Source organism: Archocentrus centrarchus, chromosome 19 (assembly GCF_007364275.1).
Source record: "Archocentrus centrarchus isolate MPI-CPG fArcCen1 chromosome 19, fArcCen1, whole genome shotgun sequence".
NCBI lineage: Eukaryota > Metazoa > Chordata > Actinopteri > Cichliformes > Cichlidae > Archocentrus > Archocentrus centrarchus.
The window spans coordinates 20,750,350-20,773,111 of NC_044364.1; the positions used below are offsets into that span (position 1 = coordinate 20,750,350).

Below are 22,762 nucleotides of genomic sequence, written 5' to 3' on the forward strand. Positions count from 1 at the left end.
TTCGGTCACTACCCAAAGCTCGTGACCACAGGTGAGGGTAGGAACGTAGATCGACCGGTAAATTGGAGCTTCGCTTTGCGAAGCTCTGATAAAAAATGTTCCCCTTATAATAAAACGCAGGTTGAAATGCAGCTGGTAACCTCACTGTCCAGTGCAGAGGGATGGCCCAGGCTTCACAATAAAAATAATATAAAATCAGATCTAAAATAGCGGTCTGTCTGAGGGAAAAAATATAAGAAATATTGCCTCTGTTGCAGCCTCCCTCGATGCATTTGATTAGCTTTACAGTTTTAGTTGATTTAGTTCAATTTTGAACTAAATACATGAATACATACCCTCCTTCGAGGGCACGTAGTGCTGCTTTGAATGAACACCGTTAACATTTTGTGAGGTCTTTCCAGTGTGCTAACTGGTATCACGAAATCAGCAAGATTAGCAAACTTTGTTTTTAGTTTCTCCAGCACCAGCACGTTACCAGTTAGCTTGCTGAGTAGCTCCATAGGTGCTCAAAACATCAGCAAGACTCCAGTACAGCTTACAGGGGAAGCCTGTAGCTTTTAACCCTAAAAAAAAAAGAAACTTTTATTAAGTGTGTGCTGCTGTGTCAGGGATGATGTATACACACAGAAAACCCACGGACACCTCTAAGATGGAATTTAAGAGAAAGCTGATTTAAAGTCCTCATCCTACCTCTGTTGGAGGTCTCCTCCTGTTTCTTCCTCCCCACTTTGCCATATATTTGATCAGAGGTTATTGTTTGATAATTGGAGTTCCCTCTGTAATATTTTAGAGGCTTTATCTTACAAAATAAAGCACGTTGAGCTCGTCAGTGCCTCTTACCTTGATCCCCATCCATGACAGCAGATCTGTGATCAGCTCCTCAGGCTTGTACACAGCTTCAGGACTGAAAACCTGTTTGGTTGTTGAAACTGCAGTAGTTCTAATTAGAGAGAACACACGATGTTCTTGATCTCAGCTCTGCCTGCTTTCAGCTGTAAATTACATTTCTTAGAAAGAAATCAAACCCTCCTCGATTTTTACCAGAAATGTTTCCATCTGCAGCCCCGTCGCTGCTTTGCCACATTTCCAGGTATAGTTTTTTTTTTTTTTTTAAATAAAAAAACACCAGAGGCAGGAAGGCGAAGGTGAAGTTTAGCGGTGAGAGTTTGGATGCTCCTCACTGACACTCAGTGTGCAGACCTGCAGAGAATCTGGTCCTAAGCGACACGTTTAACGGTTAAAGTGTGACTTTTCGCTCTGCTCGCCAGCTTTGCTCTCACCTCACTGTACATTCATGTCACTGTACACCGTGTGCTTGTTTGTGACTGGTGCCACTTTTGTTTTTGATGTTTTTGCTGTAAGATGCGGGGCCATGAAACCAAACTGGATCTGTAAATGAGCCTCTGAAGCTCAGCAGCGGGTTTTTCGTTCCTCTCAGCGTTCGGCTCTGAGCTCTGGTTGTGGGTGTTTCTTTTCCTTTGGTTTTGATGTTGTTTTTTGTTTTTATGGTAATATTATTTACACCAATGAAAAATTGAAACATACATGTTGTTTTATAAACACGTGTGCACGAGTGCATGCACACAACCCCCCCACCCCCCGTTGTTCCCTGTTCAACATAAGCTGGTTTAAGTGCCTGCCTTGTTCTTACTAAAGAAAAAAGATCTAACAATGAGCTCTTTTGACCCTTTTTAGTGTGAACGTGATTCTAAAACCATGTGTTCTATTTATTAAAAGAAATTTGGAATAATTTGAACTGGATTCATGTGTCTGCTTTACTTTGCTGCACTCTGTCAGTCTAAGAAAATAAAACTCAGAAAAACAGGGACTGCACCCCTAGTTGGTTCATATGACTTTGTAACCTCATGTTGTATTTTAGGAAGTTTTATGGCAGGCGGCTCCAAAAGTGGAGCTCTGCAGACCCACCTGTGTTTTTGTAACATAGATAAGCAGCTTCAGACCTGCCAGCATTTCACAGTGGACGGTTCTTTTACTGCTGAAGCACAATGAATGTAGGTAAGGAAACCAACAGCAGAGAGAGAATGAACCCACAGTGAAACATGGCTGTGGGAATATTTAAAAGTCTGAGGATGTTTTGGTACTCTGAAGCTCCATCCTGAAGAAGCAGAAGCAACAGCGCTCCATGCTCCATCCTCCTCTTTCTGGTTACCATGGCAAAACTATTTAGTGGTTTTTTTTCCCCTTCCTCTTTTTGCCTTCAGAAACATGTTCCCTGTGCACTTTCATTTGTTCTGCTGCACTATAAATATGTACATATAAAGAAACTTCACATTTTCTTAGAGTGGCCAAATTGTTTTTTTATTTATGGAAGTTCAGTTTAAAACAGCAGTTTCCCCAAGCCTCTATAATACTGCAGTCCCAGCAGTATTACAGAGGAGCCCAACAATCCAAGGATCCCCTATGAGCGAGTACTCGGCGACAGTGGGAAGGAAAAACTCCCTTTTGAAAGGAAGAAACCTTCGACAGAACCAGGCTCAGGGAGGGGCAGCCATCTGTCGCGACTGGTTGGGTTAATATACTTGGGGCAATTGCTGTTCTATAAAAACTACATCTTAAAATTTAGAATACCAATTGAAATAGATTTTATAACACCAATTATATAAATACAAATTCTTCTGGAGCCAGCAATCTCTGGATGAGAGCTGCCCTTCTTTGGCAGGCCATGGAAGAAGGTTGTGGAACTGCAGTCCAGCAGTTGATCCTCAGCCAACAGACAGGACAAGAGCTCTGGCTCCAGAATAAACATTTTAAGGAGCATCTTCCTCAGCTAGATAAGAGAAGACTGAAATATCTCCTCCAAAACTTCTGGGAACAAGCATGTGCTCGGTATTTTCTTGTTCTCCTCTTTGCTGCTTTTTTCTTTTTCCTCCTTTCTTCTTCTGACTTCCATCTGTCAGAGAGACCAGGTTTGGTGTGGTGACCTCGCAGTCAGTATTTCCTTGCTCTCCGCTTTCCATCTTCTTTGTCTTTTTTTGTTTTCTTCTTTTTTGTTTCCTCTTCTGAAATCCATCAGTCAGAGGGACCGAGGATGTACTCGTAGAGAGCTCCTGCGTCTCACAGGTATTTCCCTCTGTTGCAGAGGTGGGCTGGTCTGGCAGGACCTGTGTTTCTTTCTGCTGTTCCAAGCCTCTGGGTTCAGGTAGATCCTCATGTAACTCAGCTTGAGATGGATCGTGTTTCACCTGCGATAACTCAGAGGTATTTCCCTCTGTTGCAGAGGTGGGCTGGTCTGCCAGGACCTGTGTTTCTTTCTGCTGTTCCAAGCCTCTGGGTTCAGGTAGATCCTCATGTAATTGTGATGGATCATGTTTTACCTGTGATAACTCAGAGGTATTTCTCTCTGTTGCAGAGGTGGGTTGTTGACCTGTAGTATGCTGAATTTCAACTGTCACTGATTGAAATTCAGCAGAATCCAAACCTTGCTCAGGATTTGTTAGCTGATATTTTTGCAGGTTTGAGCTGATGAATTGTCCAACTTTTGTAAAAACCCAGGGAAGCACGTGGTGGGTCAAAAGTAACAGCGGCATCTTTGTATCTCAACCAAGTCCAAATGATATTACACGAACTCTGTGATCAGATTCTTTGGGTAGGCTTCACAAGACCACGCAGTGCAAAACACCAAAGACTTTGTAGATGTATTTTCAAGATTCCGTCCTATTTATAAGAATTAAGTTCAAAGGATCCCAACATAAGATGACTCTTTGTTTGAATTGTGGTGACATTCCAGAATACTGTGACATCACCGAGTATACTTAAACTTAGAACTATTGTTGTCACCATGGCAACTGTTTTTTTTCTTTTAAATAAAAAATGCTTCAATTGGAAAAGAAAGTGACTGTATGTTATAGCATAGACCTGTGATTCATCCACCCACCCACCCACCCAAGTGAGCCACGAAGGTACTGCAGGTGGGCCGCAGCAATTACAAATGATTTGCTCCCACAGTGCTTTCCTTGAAAACTTTTAGGGCCAGCATCTATATGGCGTACACAAATATTTTTACAAATCCCACAATTGTATATATATTTGTACTGTTGGGAATTTTTATCACTTTTAAATTGGTTTTTACTGTTAATATTTTTATATCATGTATTAAAGTTTATTAGTCACACTTACACTGAATTAATGAACACTGAATATGATATATATGATATATAAAGTTTTTAAGAAATGTTGATATATTTTCATATTCATATGTTTATATCAATATAGTTGCGTTACAATCATACTTGTAGATCCAGCAGCTTCACACTGCCCCACCTCTCTCCCTAACCTCTTCACCTGTAAATCCTGCAGGAAGCGACAGCGTGGCAGTGTTGCCAACTTAGCAACTTTGTTGCTAGATTTAGCGATGTCTGTAACTTTTGGAGAGTTTTGGAAACCTGAAATCCTCCGCTGTCGCTGTGTTTTTTGTACATACAGCCTTCGTACTGCATCCGTTGGTACGCTTTGGCATCACCAGGACCCACAAGAGTACCTGGCTGTTGGTTTGTACCATAAATCACGTGACCTTAATAGCAGAAGTGGGTCTTTTTTATATGTTTGTGATGTAGCCATGTGGATGCAGGCCATAAACGCTGCATTGAGCGGGTGTGCCCGTTGCTGTGCTATATTCAGTCTGTTTACATGTCTTGTTATTTGCACAGAGTACTAGATGTACAGGAGTGCACACAGGAGGAAGCACTGTTTGAATTATACTTCACTGCAGACTGGCTTTTTAAAGAATAAGTCAGCCCTTTGCTATTTTTGCTCTGCATCTTTTTTGTTTACATTTTAATAGCACAACTCTAAGTCTTTTGTTATGGAGGAAAAAAAGCATTCATTTATTTGAATAAAATGTAGCAATGGTTGATTTTTGAGCAATTTCTCATGTGCATCTACAGTTAAATGTTAATTTGGGACATTTGGGACGTGTAGCTTTGACTCAGAAGTGCCTTTTTTTTTTTTTATACCTTCTGGGAAGAAAAATATTGAGATATATATATTGTATTCAGCTAAAAAAGATATTATTTTTATTATGATATTATTTTTGGTCCATATTGCCCAGCCCTAGTTGATTGGTCACTGAAGTGCAGGCTGATTTTACACCACCTCAAAAAATAAATGTTGCTTTTTATTTCAGATTTATGGTTATTTAGTTGTTTTACAAACATGCAAAAACCAGTCATTTAGAAAAAAATAGATTTGTTTAACATTCCTCAAACAGGAAGTAATATTTTATTGGGGACTACAACATTAAAAGCACCTGCTAGGACTGACTTGTGCCTGTGGATGGAGGTGGAGTTCCTGTGATGTGCTGTGGCGGCTGAGACTGGGAAATAACAGCAAATCCTTTGGTCCTCGAGGTTAAAGGTTCACACCTCTGTGGGGTCTTTGTCGTGCTCCTTGACTTCCTGATCGCTGTACACCTGGCAGTGTAGTGAGAATTGCAGTCGCACCTTTTGTTGCACTTTAAAATGTTCTGATGAATTATTCAACTTTCTTTGTGGTGCAGACCATCAAAAAATTTTGTGCTTCAGTTTTTTGGTGAGTGTACCTGAGAACTTCTGGCTCCAGTTTGAGGCATTAAAATGCATCAGTGATAACAGAGGTTACATCTATCTTTTATATACAGTCTCATATCTTAGGTAGGTTCAGAGAAAATTCTCTTGCAAATCTCTGAAAATCATTCTGCAAGGTGACAGGCAACCATCCAAGACAGATAACAATCACTAAAACACATGCTGGAGCAGACTGAGGAATAGTAATGAAGATAAAGTCTGTGTGAGTGTGTGTCCAGTCCACTAGGCGTCACTGATCTGAATGTTGGAAAGCACCTCACACACATGCCTCCCTTCAGGCGTTGTATCCTGACTTACAGTTGGAAGAAGCCTTCATTCTTCATCCTGTTATCTCATCGGGTGGAGGCTCTCCAAACGAACTCTTCTGAGGCACTTGCTGGTCATTTGGTCATGATTTCCTGATCACGGCTGTGGAGCATCGGTCCCTCAACACCGTGAAGAGTTACATAAGATGAACATGATCGTGTGTAATTAGGACATTAGTCTGAGCTAAGGCACAATGCCAAGTTCATGTCCCTGTTGGCTTATTCAGACTGCATGTTCCTCAGTGCAGTAATGAATCATTGTTAACTGCTCTCTGATTTATTTATTTATTTTTTTTTTGGATGGGGGGGGGAAGCTTCTCAGGAACCTTTTAAAGCTGGTGTACAGGGTGGTCTCTGTGGAACTTTTTTTTGTTACTGTCTATTAGTAGTAGTAGTGGAAAAAGTCCTTGTGAGAAGACGTGGTGCACAGAGCAGACAAGGTTCAAAGAAACTGGCTATTAGTGACACAGCTGACTACATAAGTGGGAACAGTGACACTAGAATTTGAAGCGGAGGTGAGGATAAAGTAATACTGATCATACAAACCACCTATCTATTAGTGCGTTGACCTTGTTTCACCAAGTCAGCTCTGAGCCATCTGGGATATCCTGTAGTGGCTGTCACCAAGATGCTAGCAGGAGATCCTCTGGGTCCTGTCTGTATTCCACTGCATCCCAAGGATGTTCTATCAGACTGGAATCTGCAGAGTTTGGGGACTTGGTGTTCATTTCAGGTTTTTTGTGGAGTTTCATGGCCAAAAAAACTACAGCTGCCCATCTGGAAGTTACAGTCACCAGTGTAATGTGTCTGAAACGATAGATGGTGACAGCTTCCTGAGTTCAGCATCCAGGTACTTGTAGTGCACAAGGTGTAACCTCCTGAGCTCAGAAATGAAGGGTAAATATCAAAAACTGCAGTTCCTCTAATGTCCACTTGAAGCTGGCTCCAAAAGTGATGTTAAAATGGTCACAGCAGAAAAGTTCAGGTTTAGCACCCACTGTGTTTTAGAGCTGTGACCACCAGTGTATGGAATTGTAGTTGCTATTATGTTGCAAGATGATAACCTAGTGCTCCACCTTCATGACCAAACTTCTGGCTCCGAGTAACAGTGGCAGCCAAAATGCTAACACTCACGCTTCAAAATATGGAGTCCAGAAACAAAAACCAGTGATGACAGGATGGGCACGTCCATCTTTTATATACAGTCTAACAGGAGCCAGTTACCATACGTGAGAAGCTGAATATAAATGGAACCAAGCAGCAATTTAAAAATACAGAAATCAGGAAAAAAGGGAAACTTGTTTAGCCTGATATGTAACGGTGCAAGATCTTAATTAAGCTGCATGTGTCTGTAACCAGGAAGCGTGCCTCTAAACACGGGCTCACCTCATTATGTAACAGCTGTTCTTCTCCAGCTGTTGCACTCAGCTTTGTTAGAAGAACTATAACTTCATATTCAGCTTATCTAAACTTCCTGAAACCTCTGTTATTTATTGCAGAGGATGAATCAGAGTGAGTCCCAGAGGTCTTTTAAAACACGTAATCTGAATTATTACACTGTAGGTTATCAAACATTAATAAATTATCAGAAATAAATAAATAAAAACAGATTTACAGCTTTTGGAAAATCAATTCAAGCTCCAAGTTTCACTTTGTAAGTACAGACAGAAGTAAATCAGATGAAATGTAGGTTTTAATTGGAGCACTTTGAACCACTTTCCACTGTAAGAATTATGTCAACAAATCCTCGAAAAGTACATTTTATTAGCCAACAACTCCTGAAAATAGCTCTAAAACTGACTACAACTTCTTCAGTTTTCAGCTGTAACGTTTTGTGCTGCTTCAAAAGAGACGGGGTCGCTTTCTCAAATGACGCACGGGTCGTTTTAAGACCAAAGATTGATGTTGCTGAGGTTCACTTCAGGTCAGCCCCTCAGCTCAGCCAAAGACCAGCCTGGTCCAAAACCGCACAGCAGAATGGTTCATGTAGTGGAGCGAGCAGCCTCCGTCTCAGATGCTCTGCTCGTGTGTCTGTTTCTATTTATCAAAAGATTAAAAAAAAAAAAAGACCTGAAATCTCCTCCAGATGAAGGTAAAATGCTAGTTCATCAATGAAAACAGAAGGATGTGTTTTCATTTCATTTTCACGATGTGTAGATCTGGACACATTCCATCTGTCATGACCTTTCACTGATCAGCAGGATATCCAGAGCTCACTCTGTACACTTTTTGGTACTTCAGTTCTATTAGGAAAGTTATCAAATGAGCCATTACAGAAACAAATGTTAGCTGAGTTGAGATCATCTGAAATTTCAGCAAACAGAAACACGTTCTCTTACTGGACACGGTTGCAGTTAAAGGAATAGTTCAAAGTTTTGGAAAATGTTTATTCTCTTGTCCGTCTCGAGCAAGCAGCAACCTCTGAAAAACGAAGCCAGAAACTGCAGTTCCTCTAATGTCCACTTGAGGCTGACTGACAGACTCTCATGTTCAAATGTCCAAATCACAGCAGATGCAAACATGTTCACAGTCTGCTACAACAAACCGTTTCGGTCTCTTTGGACAGTTTCCCCCTTCATAACAACTGTGCAGTGGGGTGATTTTTGAATTCCCCCATTTGGTTAAATTTGGTTGGTTGTTCGGATACACAGATGCTGACAGCTATCAGCTATCAGCTGCTGCTGGTGTACAAATGTTGACCACTTTATTATATTTGAAAAACTGCCTATCAGATATATGCATCTGTGTGTTGCATCTGTAATACTCACTAGTTACTTTTTCTTAGCTGGGCACCGTTATGTCCTGGAGTTCTTTCCACCTCTGGTTTTAGTACTTATTCACTTCTTGGATGTTTAATTTTTCAGGCGTGTCTACACAGAAGAAACCATCAAAAAAGGCCTTCATAATGTCTTGTAGGCTTTGAAGGTGGATTGTGATGCAGCTTAAAGAGATAAGTTATTTTTCCCTTCAGGGCCAGAAAAGGACATTTGTCTTTCCACCTGTTGTTCTTCCCATGTTCTTCTGATCTCATTCTTCAACTGAATCTTCTGGTGAGGTTGACCTGATCAGAGCCTGTCCCACAGCCTTAATCGAACACACTGGAAACCTGTTTTTTTCCTTGTTGCACAACCTGCCGTCCTCCCCACGGTGAGTTAGATTCAGTTTACGCTGAGGTTTGATCAGCGCTGGACCGCAGCCACCTCTCATCTGTCTAATGAAGAAAAACTGGCTCTGGATTGATATTTTCAGTGGTCCCCTGCTGATAGATTTTAGAAGGAAGGACCTCGTGTTCCTTTACCCAAAGAAAGAGAGAGAAACCAACCAGTGCTGCCAGCTGATGATTTAAGAAAAACCTGTGACACTGCCAAAGCAACAAGTCCCAGTCTGAATTCAGTCAAAGCTCCTTCATGTCAAAGCTGAAGCTGCTGCTTCATTTTCACAGAGAGGGCCCATGAATCCATGTATCTCCACGCCATAGCAGATTCACAGAGTTAGTACGTAAACAAAGGCGGTGATGAAGGAATGAGCAGCTGGTGCGCAGGTGGGTGGGGAGGTAAGGTGATGCAGATGGCGAAAACAATGCAGTAACTGCAGGGTCTGAAATGACTGCAGAGGCACCAGCTCTCCAAATTAATGACTGTTGTTTTGTTCCCAGTTGAGTGGGAGCTGGAATGACCAGTTAAGATTTTAAAATTCCAAATCCAGTGGGTGTCGGGGTGGCTGTGCCAGTTTTTGTTTTTTTATATGGATTCCATGCTTTATATGCTCTAGGTACCAAAATGACTGGAGTTAATAAAAGATTACGGTTTAGGTAAACATATTTTAGAAAGCTCAATTTTCCAGCTTAGCAATTAAAAAAAAAAACTATAGATCATAATTAGCCACTTGCACAGATGACTTATGGGCTTGTTTGTCTTAGACGACAGTTACTGATTCATCATTTGTGACTCAGGCTCAGTTTGAAGAAGCATCACTTCTGGCTCTTCTGTCAAACTGTTATCCTGATTTAACTAATATGGATTGCAAACAGTACATTCCTCACTGTTTTACTTGATTTCCACCAAAAATCTGCATCAAAGCTGTGATGTTTTCTGTGGCCTCTCACTTTTACTCAGTATGCAAAACCACAAACACGATGCAGCCGAGAGGCTAAATACTGCAGAGCGGCTCCAAAGCCAACGTGAAGACCTCAATCGGACTGTTTGGGCAGGACGAGGTCTGCGTCATCTTACGGACAAACGCGCATATACAAACGCAGTCACACATATACACAAGCACGCTCTGTACAGCTGCGACAGCTGCACGGTAACATGTGCCAGCTCTGACTTTGTTGTCCTCTCTTTTGTGTTTTTCACACTCTCTCTCTCTGAAACTCGGACACGCACATGCATAAATCAAATCACTATTGCTGACTGACTCAACTTGAGTGGAATTAGATTGATATTTCACACACACACATGCTCTGGGTTTCTGGGAAAAGCAGAGCAGAGTGTTTGAATTGCCTCCAACAGTCGTCACATCATAAACACGAATGATGAGCTGTCCAAGTGAAGCTGGAGAGTCAGACAGGCAGGAAGAACTGGAGCTTCTTGTACATTTGTTATATTTTAGCTGTTTTACGCTAATTCTGACTCATTGTACACATGACTCACATTTCAAAATCATGTCTCCAAAGTCGGTCATGAACTTTCAATCCCACCGCAGAAAGCGGTCAGAAAAAATTGGAATATGATGAACATTTTGAGACATCTTGTAGTGTTTCATATGCATTTCTAAAGCTCCAAAGAAATCAAATGTAAATAGTAACTCATTAAAAAAGATGTAAATTTGGCCATATTTGGTCCTGAATAGAGGAGGAGTTTATTGCACAGAAATGCACATAATTTAATTAAATGGAGTGGAACAGTTTTGAGTAAAACAGCCAAACTCTCCCTGCTAACTTTTCTTTACGATTACACCAAAGTGTCAGGTAACAGTAAATTAAACATCCAGCAGTTTGTGTGTGAGCAGAAGAATCACATTATGCTTGTTTCCTCTGTGCATGGATTATTATGTAACAGAGCTAAATCATGATTGGAAAACACGAGTCCATGTACGCTCTTGGCGGTGCTGGCAGACGTTAAATTTTTCCTCATGTTGCCGAGGATCTCGTGAACTCTTTCAAAAGTCAAAACCCTTCAAGATAACGAGTTTTTCGCTAAACGGTTGCCAGAATTTCTCAAGCACCAGTGAAATCTCTGCAAGACCTTTTTGAACTTTACCAACCAATAACACGTCTTCATAGTTCCCTGGTAACTCTTGAGTGACCACTGGAATCATTTTGGAGGATCACAGATGACAAATCCTTTACAGGACCACAAAAACCATTCAATAGTCTAAATAACTTGTTCAGGGTTTCTTAAATCTCTCCAGTCGCCAGTAGCGCCCCTTCACTGTCCCATGGGAGCCCTTCAATGATCACAGAAACCTACTAAATGATTCTGTAACTACTTCAGTTAGAGTCAAAGATCAGTGAACTCCCTAAGCACCATCTAAATCACTAAAAAGATGACTTTCAAGGCATTCAATGACCACTGAATAAGAATGGGCCAATTGTAGCACCTCACAAACCAAAGAAGACCACTGAGTGATCATCAAGAACTACTGGAACTGCCTGAAAGAGCCATGAAGCCAGTGGGTGGAGCCAAACTTGGACACTTTGAACCAGTGGGGAAGCCTTGTAGGGGACAAAACGTGTCAAAAGGTTTTTAAGAATAGAAACAGTGGTATCCTGAACAAGTAAATGGTAAAAGAACCGGTTCTTATATCACTTTTCTACTCTACCTGAGCACTCAAAGCTCGAGTATGTCATGTTACTGATGCATTGCATCATTGGCTGCTCATTCATTGTGTTCACTACATTTTTAATGCACCTGGGTTTGTATACACACCTGAGAGCAAAACCACATCAATGTCTGTCATCCAACCTGGGAACTGCAGCAAAGCATTGTGCATGCCCATCAGCCATCAAACCCTGCAAGAATCCATGAAACTCTTTCAAGAATACATGAAACCTCAGTTTCAGCTCCAAAAACCAACACAAAACCTAAGCACTCAAATCAATGAGCCCTGGAGCCTTGTAAGAGAATATTTAACCATTTGGACCTCTTCAAAGACCACTACAGTCTCAGCGTAACATTTTTAAGGATCATTTTAATATCTCCAACTCCTTCAGCGGCCACTGCAAACTCTTAATGGACCAGATTCCCCCTCAAACACCCTTAGACTAACTTTAAGGAACATTAAAGCCTGTCGAGGTCTTGAAATACTTAAAAACACATACACCCACATCTTCCTCTTGTTAAGTCAGTGAGCCTTGACTTCATAGAGACCCTCTCGAGTACGTCTCTATGGCAATGAGGGTGGTAACAGGAACACACAAACACAGAGGAAGAAAGATGGGTGAAAATCCCCTCTGCATCATGTTTTTTTCTGGGAGTGATGGGCTGCAGCAGGAGCAGCTGAACTGCCCTGAGGGTTCGGGAGGGAAGTCTTGAATCATTTGCCAGGGTGTTTACAAAATCAGACCCAAACTCTAAAAGCCTGTCTACTGACCTCCAGAGGCTGAGCTGCTCATTACACTGTCACCACTTGCACAGTGCATTCAAAGCCTTCGCTGCTGTTTTTCCCTGCAGAGAACCATTATGACTTCCTTTTTCCAGGATTTCTACTCTCATTGACATCCAGATTCAAGAGTAGAAAAAAAAATGTGAAACCAGCTGAGAGCAGTCTGCAGCTCTTGGCTCACCTGGATTACTCGTACATACATTGACCTCATATTTAAAACTTTGACCTTGTTTAGTAAAAACACCCACCAATGGAACTGTATAAATATGACAGCAAATATGGAAAAGCACAATACATCCGCACTGAAAACATGTAGGTGGTGTTTGTTTGTTTTTCTCAGTTTTTATGCAATATTTTCAGAGTGCCACATAAAGTCATTTAAAAACTCTTAGGACAGGGAAGATGGAGGAGGTTAACTTGCTCTCAATTAAAGTTCATGTTGAAGGGCAGTAATAAACACCATCATATGGCAGGAAGAAGGCACAGAAAAAAGGACCAAACTTCAGCCAAGAGAACATCTAAGATGATCCACCTACATGAATATGTTGCTGGATTATCTATCTATCTACTCCCCTTTGTGCCATGTAGGACATAGGGCATCTAGAGTGGCTCTCCATCTGACTCTGTTCTTCAATACTGCCTTCATCTCTCCCCAAGACAGATCTTAATTGGGCATCTAGGTTTCGCCTCCAGGTCTTTTTGGGTCAACCTCTCTTTCTTTGGCCCTGAGGGTTCCATTCCAGTGACTGGTATGTGATGTTGTTCTGGTCTTTTCAGAGCGTAAGTTGCTGGATTACTCACTGTGAAAAAGTCCTGATCCTAAGCTAAATGTCCACACTGAAATTTTAGTTGGCCTGAGAGTGATTCTTTTCTGACGCACTCTAATATTTGATGTCTAGGGCCCAGATATTTGAACCCTGCAGGCTGTAGATTGGTGCTAATAAAAAGTGGGAGGTTTTGGGGTCTTGAGTCTATTAGAAAGAAAGCACAGCAGCACGTTTACAAGAGAAGAGGCTCATTCAATGCAGGAGACACTTGGACCCAGAAACAGGGCTCTCACATCCTCGCTGTTTTTAATCCTGTTTAACCAAATCAAAATAATCAACTTATTTTCATGAGCACGAAAATTATGTGAATCATATGCAGCCACCAGATATAAACCCAGCTGAACACCTGATGATGTTCTCTATCATCATCATCAAACACTAAACCTTTGAAGAGAATGGTGTTCAGTTCTCCAGGGAAGACTGAAGTTTATATGTGGTGGGCCAACACCACCCTCAGACACTCCATGCTGGTTTGCCCTTTAATTTGCATTATGACATTGCAGCATACTGCGACACACATCAGGATCTCAACCGTGTTTCTCTTACATTTTGAATATTTCATTATGCAATTTCTTTTAATTACATGAGATAACCTCTTCCAAAGACAGAATATCTGCAGTCAGTTTATGGCCTGGCAACATAGAAAATTATGATTCATAAAGGTAATAACTGAAATATGAGTTAACAGAATTATGATCCCTGGTTGAGGAATACTGTGCTTGGCCACTATAATGCATGCAAAAGTCAAATTTGTCAGAAACTCTTTCAAACGTTAAAACCTGGACCTTGCTAACTTTCAGCTGCGTGTTCATTTAACACACATGTGCACACGTGGAGTCAGATAACACATCACAGAAAACACACACTCTTTGAAGCTGGTTTCAGAAGCTTTAAAATCACTCACTTTGTCACATTTGTGGGCACAAATAACAGCTCTCGCTTTCACCCTTTCTCTCTATCACGTCCTTCATCACCCAGATTTATTTGTCACCACGTTCATTCCAACACACACACACACACATACACACACACACACACCCTTCGGGGATCAGACTCTGGGTGGGTTTCCTTGGCTTCCTCCTACATCAGTAAGTCTACAGCTGCTGGAGAGGCCTGACTCAAACACAGCAGCAGCAGCTCAGCGCTGATTTAAACAGACGGGAAGGAACCGAACCCAGCAGAGGCTGTGCACTTGTATGTAGATGTGATTGTTCAGTAATTGTGTGTAAATATTTACCTGCCAGGCAGGAAGCAAAGAGCAATGAGAGAATCATATTCTTCTCAGTGTTGAGTTTTATTTTCATAAGTGTGGTGGATAACATCAGAAAACCTCTGATTTATTGGGCCCTGAATGCATGAATGAAATGAAACATCAAGTCTGTTTTAAAAACCTGCATTTCAACACCTCCAACACTGTCGCCCGCAGAGAAACCAAAGATCTGTTTGTTTCCCTGAGTATCAAATAACAGCATTATGTCACATGTGATGTCACAGAAATACTTTTCATTGAGCGTTTGGGGTTCAGAACAATTGATTGCTTCTGTAACAAAGCTTCATCCCAACTGTGACGTATCAGCTCTCCTCTGCAGACGCGTTACTGCTGCAGACTTTTTCGTGCTGAGCACTCCAGTTCAGTGAAGAAGCAAAGTTTTGCATTTCTTACTAACAAATGAGAGACCGAGCTTGTAGAAAGCTTGGAAAATGTTTTTCCTGATGGAGCTTAGATGTCCCATGTAATCCAGAACTTTGTCTCAGAGAGACCAAACATCTGTAGCTGATGAATTTCTGCTGATTTCTTGTTGTAATTAAAGATTTTTGCTTGGTTGAAGACATGATAGAAAATGTTTAAAAGAATCAAATAATACAAAAGCAGCCTCTGAATTTAACCAGTCTCACCACTTGGCAGCTACCTTGAAATGCCTCCAGGAGCTTATCTGGACAGCTATTTTTAAATTAACCTGAATTTCAGTGCTCACAGGACACAGAAAGACATTTATAGACTCACCAGCAAAATCTGCGAAAAATGCTGTGTAAAAAGTTCGCTGAATTTGCCCTTAAAGTTTTTTTTTAAGTTTTTTCAACTTCTGCCACAATCTCATAATAGACAGTTTTGTTTTGTTTTGTTTTTTAAACCACAGTAAAAACATAAAAAGCAGTTAAATTACAGTTTTCTTGCAGGTATTTTAAGAATTTTAAAACTAAAGATTTTCTTTTAAAATAACGCTGTTTTGTTTGTTTGTTTGTTTTCTCTTTTTCAGTCTCGGGCAGTCCAACATTTCAGTCACTATACTGACCTTTCTCTCTTTTGCTGGAAAAATCAATTGCTGTTGCATTAACTGTCTGCAGGTCAATGAGAAAGGCCTTCCAGCAGCAAAATGTATTCAAGGCAACAAAAGTAAGCAGTGGGCTCATTGTGCAGGCAATACATGTAATGTGAACTACTTCATATTGACTCTTCAATGCATTGCATCATGTTTTATAACCAGGTCATATGATTTGTATACAGCTCTGAAATCAGGTTAGTGGAGTTAAATGTGCAACATTTAAATAGCTGAGTAGAGATGCCAGAATTTTAAGTACAGGAGAGTTTCGAACACAATTAAATGTAAAATATCTCCAGTCTAAATGTGTCTATTCCGTGCACCATTTTAATCACATACACCTCCACATCATCCCCTCCTTCTCTCTGACAGACGTCACTTAGGTCCACCAATCGCCTCCTGTGTTTATCCTGCAGCTTTTATAAATCAGGACGGCGAGAGAGGCGCCACACTGCGTCAGTCTGTCCCACCGGTGAAGGTGTCCAGATCTCCACACTGCCCCGGAGCACACTTTACACCAGAACGAAGTGTTGCACATAGAAGTTAACTGCAGGACTGAGTTTCTGTCGGACGGTCCCATCATGAGTCTCCGGTTTATCCTGTGCGTAATGGCTCTGCTCGCCTCTTGTCTGGTGGCCGAAGCGCTGAGAGCCAAACGCCTCGCCATCGGCTGCCCGGAGAAATGTGACAAGTCTCAGTGCGCTCCCATCCCCGCTGACTGTCTGGCCGGCGACATGCTGGACCGCTGCGACTGCTGTCCCGTGTGCGCGTCAGGCGAGGGCGAGCAGTGTGGCGGCACCGGAGACCGTGAGTGCGCCGAGGGGATGGAGTGCGTGGTGACCGATGGCGTGGAGGTGTCGGCCACCGTCCGGCGGAGGGGCAAGGCTGGTGTGTGCGTTTGCAAAAGCTCCGAACCGGTGTGCGGCAGCGACGGCGTCTCGTACAGGAACATCTGCGAGCTGAAGCGCGTCAGCAACCGGGCAATGAAGCTGCAGCAGCCGCCGGTGATTTTCATCCAGAGAGGAGCCTGCGGGAAAGGTATGTGTGTGCGCGTCTGCGTGCGTGAGTGCTTGCGTGAGAGAGATTATAGCTTAAGGGAAAAGTAAAAGTTAAAAAAAAAAAAAAAAAGCAGGACTCAGGAAGCGCACACAGAGCCTGAAGTGTGATAAGACAGAAATATGTCAGTAATGTGTGTGTGTGTGTGTGTGTGTGTGTGTGTGTGTGTGTGTGTGTGTGTGTGTGTGTGTGTGTGTGTTGGATCTGAACTTGAATTACCTCAGCAGGAGACTGAACTCTCTCACCCAGCAGAACATCATCATACAAACATCCAAAATGAACCCAAATCTCGTGGAGAATGCATCCTTAGATCTTTCATCCAGACAGACTGGAGTTCACCCTGAATCAGTTTCAGGTTTGAGCTCTGCTTCTTCTGTCAGCAGCAAATTAAACAAGTGACGCTCAGCATATATTCTTTGATTAAGTACTAAAGAAAAGCCCAATGTTTGGTCTCCAAATACCTCATTTTAACCTTTTACATTAAAAGTAGGAGAAAACCAACAGAAGATCCTCACAGTTGACTTGAGACTTTACTTTCACAGCTGCCAAAAATGCATCAAATTATGAGATGAACTTTTGAAGGAAAAAAAAATCTAAGCCCAGGCTGGAGTGTCTTAAAGTGCTTTTCTTCCAGTGGCCACCAGATGTTGCTCTGTGAAAGCTCTGTTTGTAGTAAGGAAAATAATAAAACTTTATTTTCAAAGAAAATAAAATCGACTCAAAACACCTTGCTGACTCTATGAGGTTCTAATATTTTCAAAGGAGAAACCAGTATATTTCTTGCATGATGCTCCACTCCCACATAAACAACACTTACGAACATATCCCTGTTTATACAGCTTAGAGATAACAAGTTAATTAGTGTGTTTTCCCAGAAGACATCCACATTAACATCTGAAACATCTGAAAGTCTAGTAAGGACATCATTTGAATGTTTTGGATGCTTTGGGGGGGGGGGGGGGGGGGGGGGGGGGGGCACCTTTGTTAGACGTCTGCAGATACAATCAGAGTCTGTATATAAAAGATGGAAAGATGGATGTGGCCACTGCACTGTCACCCACTGTTTAGTGAAGGCATGTTGTGATAACATTTTTCTGGCTGCTCGGGAAGCCTTTTCAATATTCAAGGTAGAGGTAGAAGTCAGGCTAGTTATATTAAACCTTTATTCAACCAGGAAGTTAAACTCTTGAGATAAACAGTCTAAGTTATCCTGGGCAACATAGGAAACAATAACACTGCATGTTTTTCAATGCTGGGAAAAGCTGGAGGTCCAGGAGAATACCTGCACAAGCACTCATGTTTATATTTGTGCTGTTGGCCCTGAAGCTTACCCTCCACCACCGAGAAGACAGAAGTCATAACAGACAACAAGCTTCTTTGTAGAGAAAAGAAACTGAGTGTTAAAACTTTTCATTTCTGTTTGATGGAGTTTGTTTGCTCACTTTTTCCATGTCATGGGGAATCTGCTGTTGTTCCCTTTCCTTCATTTCAAATCAGCACATAAGCTAAACACATATAAGAATAGTTACCTACAAGAATATGTAAGAAAACACGTACTGAATTGTCATTAATTAGTAAAATCACCAAAATTATTTGCACTTGTTTCCTGAGTTAATAGTTATCTCCTAGCCTCACCTATGATAATTGGAGTCACTGAGCCGGACCTCTCCCCCCATGCTTGTGTCTTGTTGTGTGGTACAGCATATCCGAGTTTGTGTCAGTGCTTTGCTCCTGTAATGCAGCATGTTAGCAAAGTAAGCGAAGATAACTAGCGTTAGCTGATAACTTAGCATCCACCCTCTTGTCCACATTTAGCCAAAGAGTAATAACAGCATGGTGGAATCCTAAAACACTGAGGCTTCAAAATCAAGTCCAGTACCAATGGGTGACGTCACAGTGGCCATCTTTTCTTTACAGTCTATTGTTACATCCTGTAGTCTTGCTTTAACATCCAATCAAAAATTTCTCAGTGACAAATGACGCTGCAGAGTTTTTCACGGCTTTGTGATCTGTGTTTTTGTAGTTACATGTTAAACAGCAGCAACCTTTACTGCATTCTTTCAAGGTTTTAACTGATTAAAAACAATATTTTAATATTTTAGAAAGTTGAAGCCAATATCTGACATCTATTACATTATAGGAAACTGCTTTCTCATTATATCTGTAGCTCTCCTCCTGCTTTCTCTCTCAGTGTCTCTGGCATTTCTCCATCTGCTGATCGGCCCCTCAAACTGCACCAAACTCAAAGGAGGAACATTTTCCCACATATAAACCTGCCTCTCTCTCTCTCTCTCTCTCTCTCTCTCTCTCTCTCTCTCTCTCTCTCTCTCTCTCTCTCTCTCTCTCTCTCTCTCTCTCACACACACACACTCTGACTAATGTTATCTTAACAAGGCCATAATGTCTTGAAATTAGGCCAGGAAGTCCTGAGTGACTGCCCTGTGCTGTGAAAACAAATAGTGTTCTCCTGTGAGACCCAGAGTCATGAAACGATTTGAAGTAGTGAACCCACACAACCTTCACAGTTACAGCTGTAAATACAGCAGTTTGCTGAGGAGGTTTGATTCAGATTTTGTGGGGCGGACTTTGTTAAGCAAGGTCAAAATTGTTGCCCTCCTCCTGTCCTGCTTCTCCTGCAGATCCCAGCCATCCTCTTTCTTCTTCTTTGCGTTCTCCTCCTATCTTTGATCTGTTTGATCCAACATGGACAAAGCAGTTGTGTGTCAGTTATCTCCTTGTTTTTCTACTTTTTTCCATCTCATTCCTTTCTTTCATTCCCTCCCTTCACCTCAGACTCCTCACTTTCTTTCCCTCCCTGGCCCTTCATGTCTTTTAATCTCTGACCTGTTTAACCAAGAGGGATGTCCAAACCTTTAAAATGCCTCTTTGCCTTTGATTCGATTTGAACTTGAGTTTAGGAAAGAAATCTGGACCATGTCACAATGAGTCTGTAGTGATTCATCTCTTGGAGCTCATTGGTCAATTGTGTAACTTCCTAAACAGACACAGATCTGGGTCAAACAGATATTTAACCCAGATTTGAAGGGATCAAAATGTTTTTCTCCCTTTTTTCTTTTATTTTGACTGCTTCCTGCACAGACTTGCAGGCTGCTTGTAAGATTGACAGGCTTGGATACAGAGTCAACAAAACACAGTTGCTTGGCATTTCAGCTCTTTCAGGAGCCGGAGGGCTCAATCCCTGAAAACCAGGCAATTGTTTGATGTTTGATGTTTGAGGATTTCACCTTTATAAAACAAACCCAGAATATATACATATGCAGCATTTCCTCTTCATTTTACAGTGCAGTATCAGCAGACATCTGTGTTCTCCCAATTATAGAAAAAATACTTAAAATATTATTATTACTCTAAGATTTTTGATGAGGTGATCAAAAAAGTTCTCAAGAACAGGTCCATAGTATTCAAAAGCCTTGCCTGCTTTAAATTTGACTGATCAAACACTCAGAGTCATCTTCCTGTGCACCTCTGGATTGTTTTGAATGGAACTTCATTATTCGGATCTCCCACTAGAAGTTCCATCATGTCCCCTTGTATTTGTACACGTTTCCTCTGAATGTTCTCCAACAGACAGCTCAGGACTTTAAAGTAAACGTCCACATTGACAGTCTGACCCTGGGAGACAAATTTATGGTGCAAATTGCTTCTAGGTTTGGAAACTGGACTCTGTTGCAGAAAACTGCTTAAAAATTTCTTGGTCATAGCTGGAGACCCAGCTCTCAGCTCTCAGAAGCATAAGACACTTCAGGCTTTACACACACACTAAACTTGCTGAGTAGTGATATCATTCCAGAGTTTGGGTTGGCTCTTTATATGTGATTTTGACAAAAAAAAAAATTATACACTAAAGATCAAACAATACTAAAAAAACACACATTTTGGCCCCTACAACCATTTAAGCTCATTATTCATTATTTTTGCACTACTGTGAGCTGAAGATACAGTGAAACTCTCCTTGTTGGATCATTGAAGGTCACTGTCACTGAGCAGTGAACCTGCTGCAGCTTCATTCAGTGTGTGGAAATGACCTCTGTTGACCTCTCTGCATGCGGTGCTGTTACTGACACCTGCGGCATGTTTGTTGCTGCGCTGTTTCTTTGCACGTCTGACTGACTCCATTCAGTTCACTTCAAAGCTGCAGCAGCTGGTGAACCGCTAATCTGCAGCCAAACACCCGAAAAGCCAAACACACATAAATACATACAGCGTTTTCCAGATGGTCAGCTGCAGCAACGGCTGAAGCAGGGCCTCAGGAAAACTCACCACACACTCATGTAAGACTGAACTGAGTCTGACTCAAGCACTGATGTGACCTGGCCTTCAGTCAGAGAAAGAACGTGACGGCCTCGCTCTTGATTTGAGAAAATGAAATAACATTAATGACCAGATGCTTGGACTCGAGCCTCGCGATCACCGACAGATCACCAGCAGCAGTTTCTTCCAGCTGTAAAATGACCCCAGCGACTGGTTACTGTAAACCAATCAAGAGAGGTTTCATAATCATGGACTGGAAGCTGAAATTGCTCTGAAGGACTGGTTTTAACTATAGGCTGTGTGTAAAAGATGGGCGTCTTCACTGTGACATCACTCATTGATTTTGGACCCCGCATTTTGAATCCTCCGTGTTAGCATTTTGGCCCCTGCCATGTTAGGTCGAAGGAAAAGTTGTTTCTCATCTTTTTTTTCTAAGCTAAAGGAGCGTTATCAGCTGCACAGCAGAGTTGGTATGAAGGTGATCACAATGAAGCATGAGCTCATGGATTCTTCATAATTCATGGAGATAAGATCTGCAGACAGCTGAAATATGTGGATAGAATCAGCTGAGATGTGATACAGTGTGATCCTGCAGATCTGTGACCCTGAGGGCAAACAGAGGCACGCCTTCACTATCACATTGCTCCATCTGGTGTCGTGGTTCCCAGTGGTGTGCTTTGAGGGTTCTCAGTGATTTAATTTACTAGATCAGTACTTTGCACTCATTTCTCCATACTAAATAAATAAACTTTGCACAGATCCTAGATGGTGGGAATGTGATGCTTCAAAATCCCTGATTAACATCAAGAAGGATAACGATGGGGAAACTGATCACTTTGTGGAGCAAACCGCAACTGACCACCAATGCAGATGAATCACCACCTAAAAAAAAAAGAGGAAAAGTATTGTGAAAGTTAGCTCTTTTAACCAGACCGTGGATGTGAACAGGCCACAGACGCCACATGATGAGGGGGAAGAGGGCGATTATTAAGATGGTGCAGCAAGTTAAAAGAGGTTCTTTGAAACCAAACAGTCCTTCTGAGAGAAACTTGGACCCCTTCAAAGAGCCAGAGGCAGCAAGAACATTTTGTTGGACTGTGTCTGATAAGAAGATGGAGGGAAGGTTTTGTAGGATAAATTAAAAGTTTCATGCCAGATCAACAAAAATACCATCAAAGAAGAAGTGAAAATTTTCCTTCTAGAAGAAATTTCTGCAACTTGGGAGCCATCTTCCCCCACAGCCCTGGGCATCCATTTGAGCATTTTACTGGAGTGTAAGCATGGTTTTGTCTGGTAGCGTCTCAGCGTCTCACCCCATGTCACGCCACTCTGAGGAAACATGTTTACAACACACACAGATGAGGGAGGCTGTGTGATAACTGGCCCCGGCAGATCAGAGTAGGACAGACAACTCACAATCAGCTAAATGTGAAAAGAAAGGTGTTGCAGATGTTGCAGCACCTCTGGGGTCAAACCAGAAGGGGGTTATGTAAGGTGACGGTGACAGTTATGCATGAACATCCCAGCCTCCCTCCCCTGATATCTCTGTATCTTCTGAGGCGCTGAGTCATTTCCTTAGTTTTATAAGCATCAGCAGAAGCTGCAGCTGCTCTCATATGTACTCCTCATATACACTGCACTCCACATCTGGATGTAATTTAACACAGCAGCTACAGTTTGCAGCATCCTGAACCACGATGAAAGTCTGTCTGATGACAGATGATGATTGTTTGAAACGTTTAGATTTTTTTCTTATCGTCTCTGTGACTGTGGTCAGCCAAAATCCACCAGAT

The 22,762-nt window shown here is 41.8% G+C and overlaps 1 protein-coding gene across 1 annotated transcript in view; it reads left to right on the plus strand.

The window, feature by feature from the left end:
- Window positions 1-16,073: 16,073 nt before the first annotated feature.
- htra1b (HtrA serine peptidase 1b) overlaps window positions 16,074-22,762 on the plus strand; it is a 29,715-nt gene continuing 23,026 nt past the window's right edge. Inside the window, exon 1 of the mRNA XM_030754903.1 lies at window positions 16,074-16,679. Within this exon, the coding sequence (XP_030610763.1) occupies window positions 16,223-16,679 (457 nt within the window). The 5' untranslated portion in view covers window positions 16,074-16,222. The remainder of the gene's footprint in view (window positions 16,680-22,762) is intronic.